Source organism: Cibotium barometz, chromosome 21 (assembly GCF_041138505.1).
Source record: "Cibotium barometz isolate CiBa-2024 chromosome 21, ASM4113850v1, whole genome shotgun sequence".
Taxonomy (NCBI): domain Eukaryota; kingdom Viridiplantae; phylum Streptophyta; class Polypodiopsida; order Cyatheales; family Cibotiaceae; genus Cibotium; species Cibotium barometz.
In genome coordinates this window covers 57,199,041-57,219,821 of record NC_141066.1, presented here as the reverse complement: position 1 = coordinate 57,219,821, position 20,781 = coordinate 57,199,041, and the positions used below count along the sequence as shown (strand labels likewise).

At 40.2% G+C, this 20,781-nt stretch overlaps 1 protein-coding gene across 1 annotated transcript; it reads right to left on the bottom strand.

Annotated features, from left to right (window-relative positions):
* Positions 1-7,130: 7,130 nt before the first annotated feature.
* On the bottom strand, positions 7,131-9,158 carry LOC147627416 (putative F-box protein At4g22030). The gene has a single exon (XM_086816214.1). The coding sequence runs from the start codon at positions 9,046-9,048 to the stop codon at positions 7,621-7,623; it is 1,428 nt and encodes a 475-aa protein (XP_086672340.1). The 5' UTR covers positions 9,049-9,158; the 3' UTR covers positions 7,131-7,620.
* Between the last annotated feature and the right edge of the window lie 11,623 nt (positions 9,159-20,781).

Here is a 20,781-nt window from a genome sequence, read left to right as displayed (position 1 = left end):
CTCGCACACAGCGCGGACCTGGGGATTCATAAATCCCCTCGTCTGTGTTCACGCACACGCGCACAGCGCAGAAAACCAAAAAACAGAGCGCACACACACTGCGCGCGAACAGAGCAATAAACAGAGAAACCAGAATTGCAGAAAATAAATTGCAGAAAGCAAAAAATGTCAACACCATACACACAGTCGCCTTTCCTATAGTATAAATTTCACTTCACGCAGAAGCCCGAGCTGCAAACTGGAGCTTGGTGCAGGGCATTTCCTTGGCAGCGGCGCCAAAAATGTGCGCTTTTACCGCACGAGTCAGAGCTGGGGACTTGCCGAACACCGTATGCGAGCCACGAATGGCTGCAAGCATACAACCAGAAACTAGCAAGCTCAAACAGAAAGCAAAGGTGTGTCACTCACCGCTCAAACCGCTGTCGTGAAGGATTCTTGCATCGTAGTGAAGAAGGAGCCGTCGTCGCCGCTCTACCGCCTCGCCACCGCCGTGCCGCTACATAGTGCTCGATCGCGCTCTCTCTCTCTCTCTCTCACATATGCAGGAGAAGGGGACCGAGAAGATAAGGCAAGAGCACACTTTGTATTTAACACATTGAGAATGAGAGTTTTAGGGTTACATTTGATTCTTATAGGTGACTTAGCCGTTCACACATGGGCGCCCATACATGGCCGGCCGATCCTAACCCTTGTCCTGCTGATATTCAAGGTGCGCCTCTCATCGGCGATCACCCAATCCCTTTATCCTTTACATATGGTGCCGACAAGCCCGGCTCATGACTCAGAATACTTAAATGAATTACATGACGTAAAACATAGTACGTCTCAATGTCCGTCATAGTTTAACAAAAAGAATCTGGGAGAAGTTTTAGTGATGCACCCAAAGCTATAGCGATGTGCTATAAAAAGATTGAAGAACAAGATAACACTCTTCCCATAGAAGAAGAGTTTTTGGCTATTCAAGATAGCATGGGAATCTCTAATATGAGAAGAGAGAAACGAAAGATTCCATGCTCAGAAGATGAAGAGATGCCTCCACAAGGTTCAATTGACTTGTGGGAGGATAAGAGACTTGTTGAAGATGAGAACAAAAAGGTAATTATGAGAATAAATTCAAGATCTATTTTTTTCAAGATTTATTTTGATAAAGATAATTATATTTTTTCTCTTTGCAGCTTAAGATAGTAGACAAAGATGGGTTCCTCAGTCGAGGTAGAGGTACACGTACTTTTCTTGGTAGAGATTCAGACCTCAACCACTATACTTCAAGGATACCTCTAAACGTGTTGATCATTTACCATTCAAAATATTCAGATGATCCACACATTCCATTAATGACCTGAGAAGTTTTATCAGCATATGTAGGATATTCAAAGATACAACATAACACAGAAAAGATCATGTTGATGGAGAAGATAGAAGCTTTATGTATATTTGGATATGGACCAAGGTTGTGGGCATTGAGGGCAAGGTATTTTTTGTGTTATGCAACTTATGCTACGGCAATTCCTGATTTGAATGCCCATTCTCTTGCAGGTTATCAACGATAAAAGTTACTAAGGTATAGAGGCAAACTACCCAACGAAGCTGAGGTTAAACAAGTATCCAAAGAAGATGAGGTTAAACAAGTATCCAAAGAGGACAACCCTGAAAAGGGGTGAACAACTATCCAAAGCATACCTAGAAAAGGAGGGCAATCTTGTTAAGGAAGAGAAAAGGAAGAAGAATGGAAAAAGAAGACTTTTTTAAAGAAGTCTTTCTCTACTTGTATTGATTTTTCTTTTGTTACATAATATTTGTCTTAAAGTAGATCAATTATTGGTATATAGTGTTTGCTGCTCATTTAAAAGCGAACACTTTATTCAAAATTTTGTAAGCTTTGCATCACCATGACTTTTCCATCTCAATCTCCATCCTGCATAGAGATACAATTTATTGAGCATGATCAATGTTTATAATATATTGATGTTAATAATACCAGCTATATTTTTATAAACATTGAACATGATTAATGTTTATAATATATTGATATTAATAATACCAGCTATATTTTTATGTGGTATAAACTAACCTGGATTTTAAGAATTACATTGTATCATTGCATTTTTCTTTGATAGAATGTGTTAAAGAGCTCTTGTAATGCATTTGTTTATGTTTTTTCACCACCGTGTCATGCTATACATGCGGAATAGTGTGATTTTTCCATGCCTTGAGTACTCCATGTAGTAAGAGGCCCTTTGTTTTTCACAAAGGATGGGCCATGTGTAAACAAAATATGCTTCACATAGAAAAAAGAATATGTTTCAGCCATGTGTGTGTGTTGATAATGGAAAATAGCAGCTTGATTATTCAATCTTGAACAATATCCAAATAAGCCTTCTCTACCATCTCTAATGAATCGAACAAGATCATGCAAAGTGCTAAATAATGGAGCCATAGCAGTTGATGGGTCAAGAGTGTATAGACCTCCTTGAACCCACAAATCTACATGCTTCTTTTGTTCTACACATAGTCTTTGAGTTTTGGCCTCATCACGTAGAGCTTTATATGATGAATGCTTCTCCAGGGTGGGTAATAGTCTTTATCAAGTACCAAGTTGATATGGTGTCTTTTCTTTGACCGTGGATCAACCTTTAGAGTTGCCATAGTAGTAAAAATGATTCAAAGAGAAAGCAAGAGATGGTGATGAGAGGAAAAAAGATAGTAAAAAGAAAAGAGAGGGAAACCTCGTGTCATGCCCTATGTGAAAGAGAGAAGTATGATATGGATTCAAATATTTGAAGTAAGCTTATTTTAGAAAACATGTACTAAAGTAGGTAAGACCACTACTAAGAATAGGTGAATTAAAGACACTATAGATATGTGATGGATGACATATTAAATACACTCTCCCCTAAATATAGGTGAAAGACATGCATTTAATATAGAACATCATATTGGGGAATATGGGAATTTCCCATAAGTTTGGGACACGTGGTCAAATCTTTGGATTAATCATAACTTGAACATCGTTACTCCAAATTGAGCGCTCTATAGCTCACTAGATTCCATTTTCCAAGCGCTTTCCAACAATAGGTCACATGATATGGTTTTGAAAAGTTTATAGGCATGTTATCCAGGTCCCACCTTTTTAGTATTCAAAAAATGGGAGTTGGGAAATTCCCAAACTCGCGAATACAGTGTTATAGATGTCTCTACTATTTTAGTTAAATCACTTTGATTAAGAAAATTAATCCAATCCTTACACGGCCCTTTTTTTCATTTTTGGCCCTAATGGGCTGAGATGTTCAATGATTGTCAAGACTTTGAGGAGAGTGACCATGATTATGAGCTGGATGGTGAATTTCCTTTTGATCCCGGTGGAACTAAACATTGGTCACAAGTTGATTATGATGATGCCTTACCTATGTGTACTTTGGAGGATACTTGTATGGAACCAACCTTATGCACATTGTCCCATGATTCATATGATGGGTGCAAAGGAGTAAACACTTTGAGGGTTACGACATATATCAATGGAAGAATTTCTCATGTGTAGTGGAAATACACATACCTTTATGAATACAAAATCCATATGTATTCTCAAATTACATCCCATATGTTTGACAAATTTGCATAAAGTACAAGTGGAAAATGGGGTTGAAATGGTTTGCAAAATGGTATGCCATGATATGGCATTGGTGCTTTCACATGATTACACTTGCAATGGATTTGTTGATGCTTGACATGGGTCCCATTGACATAATCTTGTAGTGTGATTGGTTGTCTACTCTTGGATGCATATCCATGAACTTGCAACGTGGATACATGGAGTTTATGCATGATGGAAGAAGAGGTATCACTTTGTGGGGCAACCATACACCAAAGATAAATCTTATCAATTGCACTCAATTCAAAAGGGAACTCAAGAAGTTAAGTATGGTGTATATATTACATTGGAGGATGGCATTGGCAATGAAGGCAAGTTCACACATGAAGGAATGCAAAAGTTGTTGGAAGAGTACAAAGAAATATTTGAAATGCCAAAATGCTTGCCACCTATGCGAGAGATTGATCATTGAATAGATCTTGAGCCTAACTCTACGCCTATCAAGCCACCATATACTATTGTCAAAAGTAGAGAGAGAGTCGCTACTAGCTGCTTGACTCTCATGAGCAGTAGATGATGGCAGAATCCGTGAGCACCATTTTAATGTGCTATAAAATGGAATGTCACACCATTGAGTCGCATGGTGCTTGCTGCATTATTTTATCATACATCCTTTTAGTGTGTCTATCTATTCTATTTAATATAGAGTATTAGCTGTGGTATATTTAGACATTGTGGTTTGATCATACATCCTTTTAGTGTGTCTATCTATCCTCTTTAATATAGAGTATTAGTGGTGGTAGCTACTAATCCAAAGTGGGTTAGAAATATACTTATTTTACACATAAATAGTGAGAGAGAGAGGTGTATATATATATATATATACCTCTTATATATATATGTATATATATATATATATATATATATATAGAGAGAGAGAGAGAGAGAGAGAGAGAGAGAGGTATATTATATATATATATACAGAGAGAGAGATAGAGGTATATATATACACACATGCATACACACACACACACACACATATATATATATATATATATATGTATGTATGTGTGTGTGTGTGTGTATACACACACACACATACGCATATATATGTATCTCTCTCTCTCTCTCTCTCTCTCTCTCTCTCTCTCTCTTTCTATGTATATATATGCATGGGTGTATATTATATAGATGTATATATATAAATATATCTAGATACTTCTCTCTCTCTCTCTCTCTCACACACACACACACACACACCCCAAACACAAACATGCTTTCATATTCAATATAAACTAAATTATCATACTCGTGCTTCAGTAAGATCTTTCTTAAGATATCATTAATATTAATAATGCCACTCCAATATGGCAAGCCTTTATATGAGTATTGTTTAGTTAGAATCAAGCAATTTTTTTCTAGAAGCCAATAGCTTTAACACTAGTGCACTATTCCAAGGCATAAAAGTGTCCATTTAAGGAGGCTTTAAAAGATCCTAATATTTTAATTGTATATCTCATAAGACTTTTCTTTTAGAGACTTTATGTACACATGTATAGGAAGTAAGGAAAAAGTATTAGTTGTATGTTCACACTAGAATAAGTGTATAAAGCAACCAATATCACAAATACATCTTGTGAAGCACACATATTTTTAGATCATTCAACAAAACTTGAGGAAACAAACTCCATCATAAGTGCACTAAATTGCTTATGATCCCTTTTTCATGATAGGAAATCATTGAATTCACTTCTACATGTAAGAAAAATACATTTTTATTAAAAAAATTATATATAATCTAAAATGTAAAATGACATGTTTTGATTGATACCTTAGTCACTTTAAGAGTCATTCAAATGGCATGGAAATGTTTAATTTGACAACATATATATTTATTCGTTTGTGTGTGTGTGTGTGTGTGTGAGAGAGAGAGAGAGAGAGAGAGAGAGAGAGAGAGAGAGATGCGTGTCATGAAATTTTTCCCAAACCCCAAATCCTACATTTTCTCCCTTATTGCGTCTTGTTGCAGGGCATCTCCATCTCTCCTCCTTAAGTGCTCTCCTCCTCCTCAAGGTGCTCTCCTCCTTCTTACGACCAAATCCTTAAGGTGCTCTCTACCTTGTCCTCCTTAAGGAGCTCTCACGGCGGGTAAGGTTTCCCCTCTCCCTAGTCTCCCTCTCTCCCTCTCTCCTTCTCCTTCCCCTTCCTTCTCCTCAAGGTTCTCTCGTCCTTCTCTTCCTCAAGATGCTCTAATGGGTAAGGTTTCCTAGCCTCTCCCTCCCTCTATCCTTGTCTACTTCACACACACATACATACACATACACACATCTAGATACATTCAAACATGCACACACCTACACACATCTATAAACATTCACACATGCACATACCTACACACATCTACATCTGCACCTAACACATTTGCATACCTACACATATCTACACACACACCCTTCTTGATGGATACATGCACACCCTTCTTGATGGATTCGCACACCCTAATGATGCAAATAGACACATCATGTATCAATAGCAATAGGAATAGGGCTTACCTCCCTTACCTTTCTTCGTGCGCTTAAGGTCGCGCCTTGTCCTTGCACAAAATGTGTCTCTAGTCTTCTCAATGCATATGCGGTTTGGGTGCTAGTAACTTTGTATTGAAACTTTACTATGTTGACATAGGTTGAATATTGGTAATGTAGGGTTCCAATACTGGCCTCTTCAAAAAACCAGCATCAACGGTATGCCCGTTCTTATCATTTTTGTTTCTATTTTGTTTTCTCATTGTAAGGCTAGTATGTGATGCAAGATGCAATAGATGATTTAAGTTTTTTTATTGCCTCTTCTTTTTTTTTCTTGTGTAGCAAGCATTATTGGATCGTCTCGGAAACACCCATTGTGAGCTTCCCTTCTCTCGATGGGGCACTCCAAAAACACATGCTATATTCATTGCTATACACGAGTGTCCATATTCACAGCTATACACGTGGCCATACGTGTCACCATTTACACGGCTAATTGGCTGCGTGTGTGGTCGTGCTCATGGTGGCAGGCACCAAGCCGTGCATCTGGCCTCACACATAGCAAAATTTTTGTTTCCATTTTTCTTTGTTGTGGGCGTGGCTGTGCTCATAGCCATAGACCTTATCCCTTGTAGTGGAAAGTCAATATTGAAATATTACAACATTAAAAAAAGGGCGAGAGGTAAAGAAAAGCTTTACAAGTGCATAATGCATTTGCAAAAAAAAAAGAAGATGCCATGAACACGAAACCCTAATTATACCCACAGTGTTAATTACAATTGATAAAAATGGAAAAGCCACCAACAGCCTACCGTCTTCTCTTGCCTTGAAAGGGGTTACATAGAAAGAATTGCCATTGGCATGACCACCTTTGTGTGTCAAGAGTACATGTATGTTTTGTTTTTGGTGGGGATATACATTAAGGATGGAGAAAATGCGGAACAGAAATTAGCATCACTATCATCTACGACTATAAACAAGACGCGCATCGGCCGGGATGTCCTCTAGAGCTGAAACAATTTTGGACAAAATTTACTCTCGTGATTGAGATTTGTATGTTACAAAGAGTGCGGGGGTAGATTGTATACACAAGAATTAGTCATCCTGGTCGTCGACTCTCATTAGGTTGAAATTTCAAAATAGCGGCCTTCTTTTTCAACCCTATTTTCTAAGAGGGTTTCAAAATATATAAGTGGCGTTCTTTTTGAACCCTATTTTTCGACGTAGTGGTCAACCCTGTTTTTCGACGGGCCTTCATAGTGGTCAACCCTGTTTTTCGAGAGGTCAACCCTGTTTTTCGAGAGGCCTTCTCTAGAAGGTTTGAAGGGTTTGGATGCCCTCTGAAGGCTTCAAATCTCAGCACTGTTGGTTGCTCGACTCTGATGATAAGCAAAGAGAGTGTCCGTGTCGCTGCTAGCTGCTCGACTCTGATGAGCAGCAGACAGTGGCAGAATCCGCGAGCACCATTTTAATGCGGTGTGGAATGGAATGTCACGCCGTTAAGTCGCATCAAAAGAGGGTGCCTGCTGCCTTGGAATCTGCGGGCACGATGGGAGAACGGTTTTTCTTGGAGACTGCAGCAGCGGAGCGGCCCAATTGGTAAGCCACCCATTGGTGGAAGAGCACGCCGTTCTCTCGCTGCTCCAATGGTGCACTGAGAGTCTCCTGAATCGACGCCTCAATGTCCGCGTAGTAGCCTGCAGAGTTGCGGTAGAGCTCAAACACCATGCCGAGCTGCATGTCGTGCGAGAAGCTTCCCGCAAAGGCAGCAAGCACGCTGCACATCGCTGCCAACATGCCCAAGTTACTGATGCCGAGTCCCATGCTGCTCAATCCATTCAGGACGGCGGCCGATGCGGCAAACATTGGCGCGGCCACTGCCAGGCACTTGTTCACATTGACCAGAGTCTGCGCCCAGCTGGTGTAGGTCTTGATATCGGAACTGTGGAGAAGGGCGGCCACATGCTCCAAATCGCTGGTGGCGTGTCTGTCCCAGCCGTTGGACGTGGTTCCGTCGTTGATAAATATGGATGACTCCGTGTTATGATCGTTGGCGGGGGGCGCTATAAGCACAGGAGGGGCCACTTTGGCGGGGAATTTCTCGAGGCCGCCGGGGGTCAGGGGCATGGGGTAAGCCTTATCGAGAGCCTCGAGCCGGCGCCGAGAGTCCCACAGTAGCAACGGGGTGTGCTGCCTGAGATGGGGAGCCACCTGCAGAGCGTAGTCCACGTCGCGGGCCAGCTTACGAAAGAGGCGGGCGACAGTGCGCTGCTCCTCCGCGAGTTGCGACGGCTGGAACTGGTTGATGACGGCCATCATGGCCGCGCAGCCGGCATTGAGCAGCAGCGCCGGCAAGCTTAGGCTCAGGCTATGGGCCTGCCCATCCAGGCCACCCAGAAGGCACGCCGTCATGGTGGCTGCCGAGAGCATGCGCTGGAAGAGCTTATTCCAGTTGTCGCGCTGCTGAGCCAGGATGGCGTGCATCTCGGCTCTGTCACTGGCCGCATTGGCCAGCAGCCGCAGCTCCGCCACAAGGAATAGCTCCTCATCATCCTCCTCAGCTTTGTGTAGGCCCTTGTGGCTGTCCCAGAAACCCAGAGGGTCTGCCTTCATCGATGTATAAAAGGGCCGCTGCGGGGAAGAGCTGGTTGAACTGCTAGTGGTTGCCTGATCACAATTTTGCAGTTCTTGCTCTGCCGACGGCATAAACATTGAGGCAGTTGATGGGGGGAGGCTCCTACTCCGACCGGAGCTGCTGCTTCTGTAATCAAGCAGCCTAGCACTACTCAGAGCTGTCGAATTACTCGCACCATGGCGTGCTGTGCAACCAAAAGCCTGCACAGCTGGCGACCCCTTCGAAACGCGTCGCTGCGGGCTGGAGAAGGCGGTGCTGCTCCTGATCTGACTAGGGGCTGTGCCTAGATTACGCAAGGCCATGTACTGACGTTGGATACTTGGCAGTATCAAGGAGGTTGTTGATCGCTCGGAGGAGAGGTAGCTGATGTGAGAGAGAGAGAGAGAGAGAGAGAGAGAGAGCCTTAAGATGTGGTGGTTGTGGGACGCCCTTGGCCTGCCTTTTAGGCCCAGTTCACAGTGAAGCGGCGGAAAACACACTCAAAAATGAGCAATTCCAGGTGGAAAAGTTAAAAAATGCACACTTCCGCCACAGGAGTGTTCACACAGAGGGCGGAAGGAAGACTGCACTAATTTTCTTCCGCCGCCCAGTGTGAACCTTTCGGGCGGCGGAAGAAAGAATAAAACAAAAACATGGAAAGTAGAGCCAAGAGTTGATTGGTGCCAACATGGCACTTTTTGCCAAGTTGGAGGGTGGAAGAAGTTTGTTCCAAGGGGGGGGGATTGGAACAAAACTCCCTTTTTTCTTCCACGATGTGGCACCTCTCAACCTTCTCTTCCGCCGCTCTATGTGAACACTAATGTCCATATGGCAACTTTTTGTTGGCTTCTACACTTTTTAAATTCCTTCCGCCGCCTTATGTGAACTGGGCCTTATATGTGCTCACTGCTGCGACTAAGCCTAATGACAACGTTGAATGAGCCCGGCAGACCCAGTCGCATTTCCTATATGCAAATCAAGAGTATAGTACGAACGAGTCACGACAACATTGTTTGAACTTTGAGCCGAATTTCTACAAACTATCTTTTAATGGACCTCTCTTCCCCTTTCTCCGAACTCCTTCAATCGTTCAATAATTGCCTTGTAATAATGTAGGGTGCGTGTGCGTTTCTCATTTTACCCTTGTAACAATGTAACGTAGAGCGATGTCGTAAAGGCCCCGGCGTGTGTGGTGCTTGTTGGTAACACGACATAAATGTGTCCTCCTCTCTCCTATATGACAATTTTACGTTTTGTTAATTCGTGAAATTTATTCCACACTAATTCTTTTTCTTGTCGGAATTCCTTTTGGGAGCATAGTAGACACTTGTAGGGTGTGTGATTCAAAATCTTCCTTTTGGGAGCACAGTAAACACTCGTAGGATGTGAAATTCAATAAGATTTCGAAGATGGAACGATTAGGGATGCTCGAAAGGGTTGGAAAGGTAATTGACTAGTTATTGTGACCACACATTTCCCTAAGAAATACGTATGTGGTGTAGGGATAATTACCCATGGGATGTAACTTGATGTGCGAGAGAGAGGCATTACGTGTGGTGCGATGTCTCAGATAAACGGTAAGGTAAATGGTTACCTAGCGATTTGCCTACAACTGATAAATATCATACTCGTTCGATAAAACCTTTTATACTAATCAGCCCATGTCAACATTGATCCATTATGTTCATTCGAGGGGATAAATCACATCAGCAGGCCATCCTAGAACAATTTCTAATTCCAAATGTTTCTATCCTTTGGATCACATTGATCCTTTGGTCTCATCGAATGGATTTTAAGCCTTAAGTTTTACAATCCATTGGTGTGTCGAGAAAAAGGCAATGTTTAGTATGCCAAGTGTGTGGAACTAAGCCTTAATTATATGTTTCCAAAGATGTGATGGTGGCAGAAGGCGATGCCAAGGCATTCAAGTATACCGTGCAACATCCTTGCTACATGGAAAGGCAAGGCGATGCATTTGATAACTCGAGTTCCAAAATCATGAGTTTTTCAGAGTGCATCGCTTTGCATAAAATTGGCTTTTTGCTTGGAATCAATCACATGGCCTGAATTTAGCCTTATCAAAGCTTTTAAGTATATCATTTGCATTGCCCTATGCAAATGGCAATGCAATGCACATAGTCAGATGCAAAAAAAGAAAACATGTTTTTTTACATGTTTATACAGTGCATCACTTATTATACAACGCATCACTTATTAATGGAAGCTTCTCTAAAGCCTCCATTAAAGGCTAAGAAAGCTTCCAAAAAGGTTAGCATGAAATCCCATACATTAGCTAATGAAATCAAGGCTTTGCCAACTATGCGCCAATATGTACAGACACTTGCTAAAGGTGTTCTTAGTGGTTAAGGATAAGAACCTCAAATAGGTTCAATCTTAGACATAGATGAGATGTGGGGCTCCAAAATACAAGACATACAAAAAGCTGAAAGATCATAAGAGGGAACAAAAGAAGTTGCAAGAGGTAGTCCAACTGCATTTCCAATTGGAAAATTACTTAAAGCTGCTCTTATGAGCTCAAAACTACCCACCCAACTCACTCGCATTTATAACTATCACTTCCACTCTCACTCGTAATCACATATATGCGCACAGTCATAGACACTCTCACTCTCTCATTTTTCCATAATCAAAGAACTTATAATCTTGAAAGTCTTCGTCTTAAAAAGTATCACGTATTTTTTGCTTCAGAGACTACCATCTTTTGATTTTCATGGAGTCTTTAAGGGTTCTTAAATTTAAGCCATACCACCTTTAAGTGAGAAGGCCACGTTTTGGGTTCCATATCTTGCTAACGATATGGAACTAGTATCTTTAGACCACTATAAGATGCCTTGGAGTGAAATTCCATGATTTTGGTAGAAAATTTTGGTAGGGCGTGAAAAATTCCATGATTTTAGTAGAAAATTTATCTCAAAATGTCATTTTTACATTCATTGGGCTACTATTAGAGGGGAAAATAACTCAAACACAAAAAGAATAAAAAATAAAAAAATATTCCTCTTAAAAGCTCAAACTTGTTCCTCTTAAAAAAATCTGTAACAATATTTGTATCCATAACACTTTTTCTATTTCCAATTGTTTCCTTATCATCAAAACCAGCTCAAATTTTTATATTGTAATGTCTATAAAACACATTTTGGGACCTTTATCATTACTAGTGGTTGATTCTATCATTAAACACACAAACGATTTGAGTGTGAAATGGGCCAAGGTATATAAGACAATGGTGCATAGTTGTAAAGGTACCTTTTGATATCTTTTATGAATACACATTACCTTGATGCCTATGTTCATGTGCATGTTCATATGTTGGGATTTGAGGCCTAGGCTTATGGGCATGGGTATAATAATTGAGTGTGAAATGGGCCAAGGTATATAAGATAATGGCACACATAGTTGTAAAGGTGCCTTTTGATATCTTTTATGAATACAGATTACCTTGATGCCTATGGCACAATAATCCATGGTGGTGAGATTCTCCTATATGAGATCTAGGATGGTGACCAACACTCATATTGTCTACTCCATGTAATGAGTGGTCTCCTTCTTACACTTCCACACTTGAGGTTTCACCTTTTTTAGAAACTTCAAAGTTAAGTGTGTTGGGTCAAGAACACAACTGGAATGGGTGATGTCCCGAGATATTTTTTTCTCTATATATTTTCAAAGTTTGGAGTTGTTGTGAGCAAGGAAAGTTGGGCTACTTGTTGGCAATGCTTAGGCCTTACTTTAGGACCCATAATGCATGCATGTGTGCACCCATGATCCTTTTTAAGTGCATACATGCTAAGTCCTAACTTAGGGACCCCATAACACATTCATATGTGCACCAACGGTTCCTTTTTGAGTCAATACATGCATAGAAACAAAGCAAGACAAGTTGTTTGCAATTCAAATTGTTTACATTCATAAAGCACTTTGTGCTTACTTTTGGGCGTTTGAGACATAAATTAGATTGGCTAAATATTTGCACTTCACTTAAAAGGCTATTTGCATGCTCTTTGCATGCAAGTAAGTCTCTTTTGTCATGTTAACATTTGAAAACACCAAAAACACCAAAATATATAAAATACCAAAAACATCTAAAACCTCAAAAAAATAAAAAACATCTAAAACCATTAAAAAATAAAAAAAATTACAAAATTCAAAATAACATTTAAACAAATTATAAGTTCCAAAAAGTAAAACAAATTATAAGTTCCAAAAAGTAAAACAAATTAAAAAACATAAAAGATAAGAATAGTGTCTACTTTGAGAATGTTACACCAGCTCAACATTCAACATAATGCAAGCCTAACTCAAGGGGATTAAATGTGCCTTGAGAAAATGTAATTCAAGAGTGGAAATCTAACAATCTTTGAGATCCACTCAATCGAGTACTACAAATTTTTCAAAAACATATAGGCATTGGATTATGCAATCTGTTTTATTATGTGTAGGGCTACTTATCTTGAGGTGATGGTGATGCTAAACTCAAAGTGACCAAAGCACTATAGTCTCATTCGCAAATCAACCATCTACAGAAAGATATTTATGCAAGAATTTTATGCTTCACAATAAAGTGACTAGTCTGATAAATATACACATAGATTTTACAAGATGTGGTGTGTGTGTGTGTGTGTGTGTGTGAGAGAGAGAGAGAGAGAGAGAGAGAGAGAGAGAGAGAGAGAGAGAGAGAGAGAGAGAAAATAGTGGCAACGAGAGAGCTACCATTTGCTTTATCTTCTCCGGCCAATTGATGATTTTTTATTCATCTATATGTCGATGTCGGAAAACATTACGTGCAATTAAAGAGCTCTAAATATGGAGATGATTGCATGTAATTATAGAGCTCTAATTTGATCCTAGATAGCTAGTGAGCGCTGCAAAATGAATTACTATAGGGATGTGGGTTCTATATAAAAAGATGCTATTGTTGACTTCGTGCAAGAATCTCCATCTACGTAATTGTGGAATCAATTTCTCAAGCATATGAATCAATCAACCATTAAATATAAAGACATTGCAACAAATGCAACATAAACCATGAGGTGTGAACAAGCTTGCACATATTCACAAAGCTTCTTCAAAATTGTGAATGCCTTCCAAAAAAAATAATTTATGTGCATTCACCTCAATCTAAGTACTCCTCACCTTCAAAATATCCAACAAATAATTTAATTGTTAAATCTAACACATATTCCATAGGTAAACAAGCCATCACCACACACATATTCTATAGGCGTAAGTACTATAGGAATCACCTAATGATACAAATTAACTATAATAAAAAACTAGAGTCCCTAAGAAAATAATTTGTAAATCCAACACATATTCTACAGGTAAACAAATCATCACCACACACATGTTCATCAAGCATCTCAGTACTTTAGGAGAATCACAATGTGCACCAAATGTATTAATATTTATAATGGCATCACCTATGATATTAATGTAATTTGGCATGAAGAGGTCTTAAAATACATTCTCCCTTTCTTGAGTTTTCAATTTCCATCAATTATGGGTATGTTGAAAAGAACGAAGGATTTCAGGGAAGGCGCAAAAATATTTCTCAAGTATTCTTTTGGCATCTTCACGAGAATGTCAATAAATATTGGACAAATTGATTGCCACTGTGGATAGATGTAATTTGCTAGTTTTGATGATAGCATCTGGAAATAAAACTTCTTACTCACACTCAATAAGGGGTGAATCCTCATAAATAGGATGAGTGGAAAGTGACCCCTAAAAGGTTTAAGCAAACTAACATGAAATAAGTTATGAATCTGCCGATGAGAAGGCAATTCTAATCTATAAGCAACATCATTAATCTTGTGAATCATCCTATAAGGTCCATAAAATCTTGGTGCAAGTTTGACAACTGTGAATTTTTCTTTTGGGAGTATGTAACTTATCACCTGAGTTCAACAAAAAGGCATTCTTGATTTAAGTTTTTGGGAGAAATATTTTTACACAAGGGTGCTACTTATAGAATTTGATTTTTTTAAAGTAGATTTTTATTGAAAAAGTTTTGATTTAAATATGCAAAATCTATAAATAAAGAGTTTTAGAATAGGCCTTGAACGCACGTGATATATTAGGTTTACATATAGTGAACTCCCCAAGGAGATTTGGAACACTTTTAAGTCATGGTTTCTCAATGCTCAAAAGTAGATAATCACCTTTATCAAAAGATATAGATATTATATTATTGGATTGCTTTATTAATATATTATTCTTGAGTTTTTGCAATAGAGCCACTTACCTCACTCAAAATGTAATTAAAGTCTATAGTGAATTGATCAGTACCTTCAATTTTGTGGAAAAGTTACGTAGCTAGAACAGAGATAGGTTTTCCATACACAGTCTGAAAAGGTGTATGACCACTAGCCAAATGAGAGGTATTGTTATGTATGCACACTGGAGAAGATGAATGTACTTATCCTGTGAACTAGGTTGCTAGGAAACATAGGCTCTAACTAGATCTAAGATAGTGTTGTTTACTAATCCCAATCAGTCCATTCATTTTTAGATGGAAAGATGTGGAAAAGTATAACTCAATGTCTAATTTAGAGAAAAGAGAAATATTCCAAAGTCTTCTTATAAAAGGCAAGAAATATGCTTGCTTACTTAAATAGTCTGGCTTAGTTCAAATCATATTGTTATGACTGGATGTAGTTGGCAAACTTGTAAATTAAAGAACTCCATAAATATCCATTCCCAAGTATTATTTGAGATTGGTAGAGGTGTGAGAAGTCCTTGGGTCTTACCTTTGTAGCTTTTGAGTTTTTGATAATAGAACATTCAGCCACAAAATTTGCTACATCTTGTTGAAGATAAGGCCAAAAGAATTTTCTAGAGACTAAATTTCAAGGTAGGAGAGAAAACTCTATGACCCATGTATGGCACTTGATGCATTTCCTCCAAGATAAAATGACTAAAAGGATGAGTAACACATGATCTCTTTTAGAAGAAAAGAGGTAACCATCATTAAATAAGTGATCTTATATGGGTACTAATTATTATCTTTAAGCTTGATCCAAACTTTAGACAAGTTAGGGTCTTTTGAAAGAATAGAGGTAACCATCATGAAATAAGTAATCTTCTATGGGTTCCAATCACTATCTTTAAGCTTAATCTAAACTTTAGAGAAGGTAGGGTCTTTGTGGAGTAATTATTTATACCCGCAAGAGAACGGATAAACCCTCGTGAGTGAAAAAAATCAACACTACTATAGTGATAGAAATGAATCACGAGTTTGAATTTAATGCACAATCAAGATGTAGAAGAAATATACAATATGCACCATAAATATGTGATGATAGTTTTTCTTTCTTCTCCCAATATTGTGTATTATGGGACGACAGAATTCTTTATTAATTCTTCACTTTAGGCACACACACACATAAATATGTGATGATGGTTTTGCTTTTTTCTCCCAATATTGTGTATTATGGGACACAATTCTTCACTTTAGACACACATACACACACCTATATGATGATGCTTATGCGTGCCACGAAAGAGAATGCAATCATTGACGCATGCATGTATGCGATCATAATCCAATCCTCCAAGAGATGTCACATAGCGCCTCGCTATGTCTCTTGAGGTGGGTAGTCTATTCCCCTTTGGAAGCATGTTTGATAATAGCCTGCATCCAATATCATCAATTAGTCCTAAACCCTAAACCCTAAACCCTAAACCCTAAACCACTAATTCAAATTTGCAAGTTAGAATGCTTACTTCAATAATGCGTCAAGGCTTGCATTGCTCCATCCATAAACTGTTTGTATATTGAGTAGTTCAAGTGAAGCACGTAAAATAGAGAATGTGCACCCTTCAAAAATCGGTGTCGATGAAGCCTTGTAAAGATGCTCTTGTTCCATATCATCATCGTCCATACCTTTGGGATCATCCCTAAAAAGATACCGCACCATATCATCAAACACTTCCTCTTCCACAACTTCGTGGGGTGCAGGGCTATTGTCATCCCTTTCCCACTCATCTCTGACAATAGATCCCGAAGCTCCAGCATCATCTCGTCGACGCTTTGCGTGCTCTCGCCGCGCGTAGGGCACCATGTTAGGGTGTGGTACTGCATCTTGCTTCAATTAGAGTATATATATTACAACTCCATTAATTTAATTTGGATACCATGAGTCATTTGAATACTATCAATTTACATCTACTCACCTCTAAACCTGTTTGATTCCATTCTCCATACATGGAGATATGATTCAAGGTAATTCGACGCGCTCATACAATGCATCCTTCACATCGATTACACATACACTTGATTCTTTGTCCCAACCACACATCGCGATTACGATGACGCATTGTCTCATCCTCACCACAGAACTGCTTGAGGAGGTTGATGACATCCTATGTACAAAAGAGCAAACACAAAATCATTCAGTTTTTAATGAAAGTATAAAAATTTCTATAAATCGCGTGTAACAGCGTGTCTATATCCTTAAAATTGCGTGTATCAGTGCGTCTACATCCTTAAAATCGCGTGTATAAACGCGGCTACATCCTGAAAATCGCGTGTATAAACGCGGCTGATTTATTATAAACGTGAAAATACACGCGCTGTTACACGCGACGACCTGTCTATACCTAAAATAACCCGCCTTCTCTAAATAAACATTTTCAAACTAAGATTTGCTCTCCTTCATCGCCACCTCTTCCAACAGAGCACTAAACCTAAGTGCAAGGAGCAGACACACACGGGTGAAGGAAACTAGCCAAAAAGAAGACTCACTTTTTCAGAGGTGAGTCAGTTTGTCCTTTGTCTTGTCTCTTTCCTTCCATTTGTTTATGCTATTGTCTCTTTTCTTTATGCAATTGTCTCCTTCCTTCTCTGGTAGTACTTTTGTGAACGATTGTGATAGTAGGCTTTTTTTATAAAAGGATGATGTGTCGGAGGTCGGTTGCTTTCAAAATTTTTTTTACGGAGGCCGCATGTAGGAACGCGTGTATGTTTGCGTGTATCCTGGTTACACAGACGTTCACGCGCATATACACACATTTTTGGACGGGTGTATACACGCGACTGTGTATTTGTGCTAGCTTGCATTTGTGATTTGATGCAATCATGTATATACTTTTATTTTTGCAGATTCTTCATGGATCCAGGTTCTTCATTCGATCCATTTGTGTACGGTACTTGGATGATGGAGATCCTAAATCATTTTGGGCGCCAGGTCCAGGTGAGCTTACAAAGTACATGTATGCCCATCCCCCTCCTGGATTTCCTGGTATCTATACCCCGCCCCCGAGTATCCATGTCACTCCACTGCCGTCTATGCCTGTGAGTCCGACGAGATGGCATGCAGCTTCTTCTCTTCCACGCCCACTGAGGAGACATACCCCGTCCCAGACACACTCACGCACACCCTCCCAGGCACCGTCACGTCAGGGCTCACAGCCACCATCACGTACTCCCTCACAGCCACAGTCACATAGACAATCCCCTAGTCTCGTGACTCCACCCGTAATACAGAGGAGAGCAAACGCCGCAGTAGGAAGAGTGGGAGTGGAGGATGCGGCGGGTGCTTTGGTGGGGGAGGTAGTAGGGCACGCAGTGAGAGAGGAGATAGAGGGAGAAGAGTTAGAGGAGACAGTGAGGATGAGGAGGAGGTGAGAGAGGTGGCGGGAGTGATCTGCTATGATGTGAGACGGATAGGGGCGGGGTAGTGATGGATGCAAGGGGGAAAGAGGTAATGGAGTACTTGCGTGGGGTAGTTTCAAACTTGTATAGAAATTGTTTTATTAGATTTAAAGATCAAAATAGCCGATTAGTTGGGGAGGTGATAGATGTTGTACATTGTCGGTACCCCAATCCCCCACATGCGACATTCTCGGATGTATGGGGAAGGACGTGAATAAGGGAGATCTTAAGTAATAAAAGATCTCACCTTAAGAAACTCGCGTACGATGATGGGCTAAATGTAGCTGCGGGTGGCTATCCTGCCGAGAAACCTGCCACTGCGCACAAACGTGAGTGGAAGGAGGCAAAGAAACGAGCAGAGGGTGGCGTGAAGAGCAGGCAATATGTGGAGGCACGACGGATCCAGATGGAGACCATTGGATCTTCGCATTTCGGATCTGGCGCGTCGAGTCATGGGAGGCAGAGTTCGTAAAGTATCTTGCCACTTTATTTGATTGTTTACTTAATTCATTGATTCTATGATTGTTTTAATCTTACAAATTGTGTTGATTATGATACAGCGACGGGTTATGGGGAGGAAGCCCACAGCCCACGATACTGGGTATGCTCGCCGGCATAGCAGACATGACACGTGGGCCCTCTTCAGAGCCGAGGGACGTATTACGGACGCGTAATTTGAGATGGCCATGAGACCATACGGTCGACAGGTACTTGAAAACTCTAAACGAATGATTTTGGTTTATTGAATTACATATATATATACTTATATACTATATATTACTTGAACAGGCACAAGCTGCTGTTGTTGCACCTGCTGATGATCCTGCCACTGATGATCCACCCGCCGCCACTGTAGAGGGTGGACGTGAGCACTACTCATCGGACATTCTGACCGATGTGAGCTCATCTGATCATGGAGGGAGCTGCCAAACATATAGTCTCTCTATGTGAAAGGTGGCTCTTTCTATGTGAGTGTTGTAAGCTGCCTTCCTTGCATGCATTGGAAGCTACATTATGCTCTTCTTCTCCTACATGCACATGTGGCTCCTTTCCCTAATGGTTGTGAGAAAGTTCTATGCATCCTTCCCCCGATGGTCACGAGTAATTTCCACACATCCCTCATTAATAGTGTCGGGTGGTGGCTTTTCATTTTAAATAGGTTCACCCATTTACACATTTACACTACAAGTGCTGGCCATCCATGATACATAGTCCTAAAAGTTTATAACCCTTATTCATATGGTTTCCAAAACCACAAACCATGCTAAGCCTACCCCATCACATGATGTTTACCTCTAAGTGGCTTAACCCAAAACCATCCAACCCTGCTTAAAAGGAGGTCACCTCATGCAATGTATGGTGAAAAGGAATTCCATGCACCCTTGTAAGAAATAAGGCTCCTCAAACCCCCCCTCAAAACCAAGCCTCCCCACTAAGGAATCTTGTGAGGGCAAGTGGGGAGAGCCATAAAACTTGTTTTACAAAGCCTACCTGTTATGAAGCACCCTATCCTCTACGTGCAACCTTTATCATGCTCGAGAGAGTCCCTATGCTAAATGTGCCAAACGTCTAGTCCCTCTATGTGCAAGGTGTCTGCTTCTACATGACTGGCTAAAAACAGTTCTCATTGCATGCATTGGTGGTGGCTACATTGTGCTCCTCTTCTCCTACATGCACATGTGGCTCCTTTCACCAACGGTCATGAGGAATTCCCCCAATGCATCCTTCCCCAATGGTCATGAGGAATTTCGATGCATCCCTTAGTAGTGTAGGCTGGTGTTCTTTCATTTCTAAAAGGTCCACCCCCTTACACATTTACACTACAAGTGCTCGCCAACAAGGATATGTAGTTCCAAAATTTTATAACCTTATTCATATGGTTTCCAAAATCACAAACCATGCCAAGCCTACCCCATCACATGATCTTTAACCCCAAATGGCTCAATGTAGAACCATCCAACCCTGCTTCCTTGAAGGTCACCTCATGTAAACTACGGTGCAAGAGCATTTCATGCACCCTTGTAACAAGTCAGACTCCTCACACACTCCCCTTTGAAACCAAGCCTCTCCACTAAGGAAGCGTATGAGGGCGAGTGGTGTATTGTTCAATGAAAAATGTTACTATGCCCTAACAGCTCTACTATGCAAAGATCATAACACAATTTATTTATGAACGATTATGTCATTTACCACTTCGTCACACTATGTCGACCCTTTTTGGCACTTATCTAGAAAATTGTAGAGTCCCCATTCTCATTGTCTTATCTTTATCTTTAGTAATGATGTTGTTCCATGGAATACTTATCTCTATGATGTGTGTTATATGCACATTATGTGTGCATATACTAGGACGCTAATCCACATTAGGCTTGTGAGCATG

Excerpts from the sequence above, each read along its gene's own strand:
- LOC147627416 (XM_086816214.1), bottom strand. The coding sequence starts at position 9,048 with ATGGCCTTGCGTAATCTAGGCACAGCCCCTAGTCAGATCAGGAGCAGC.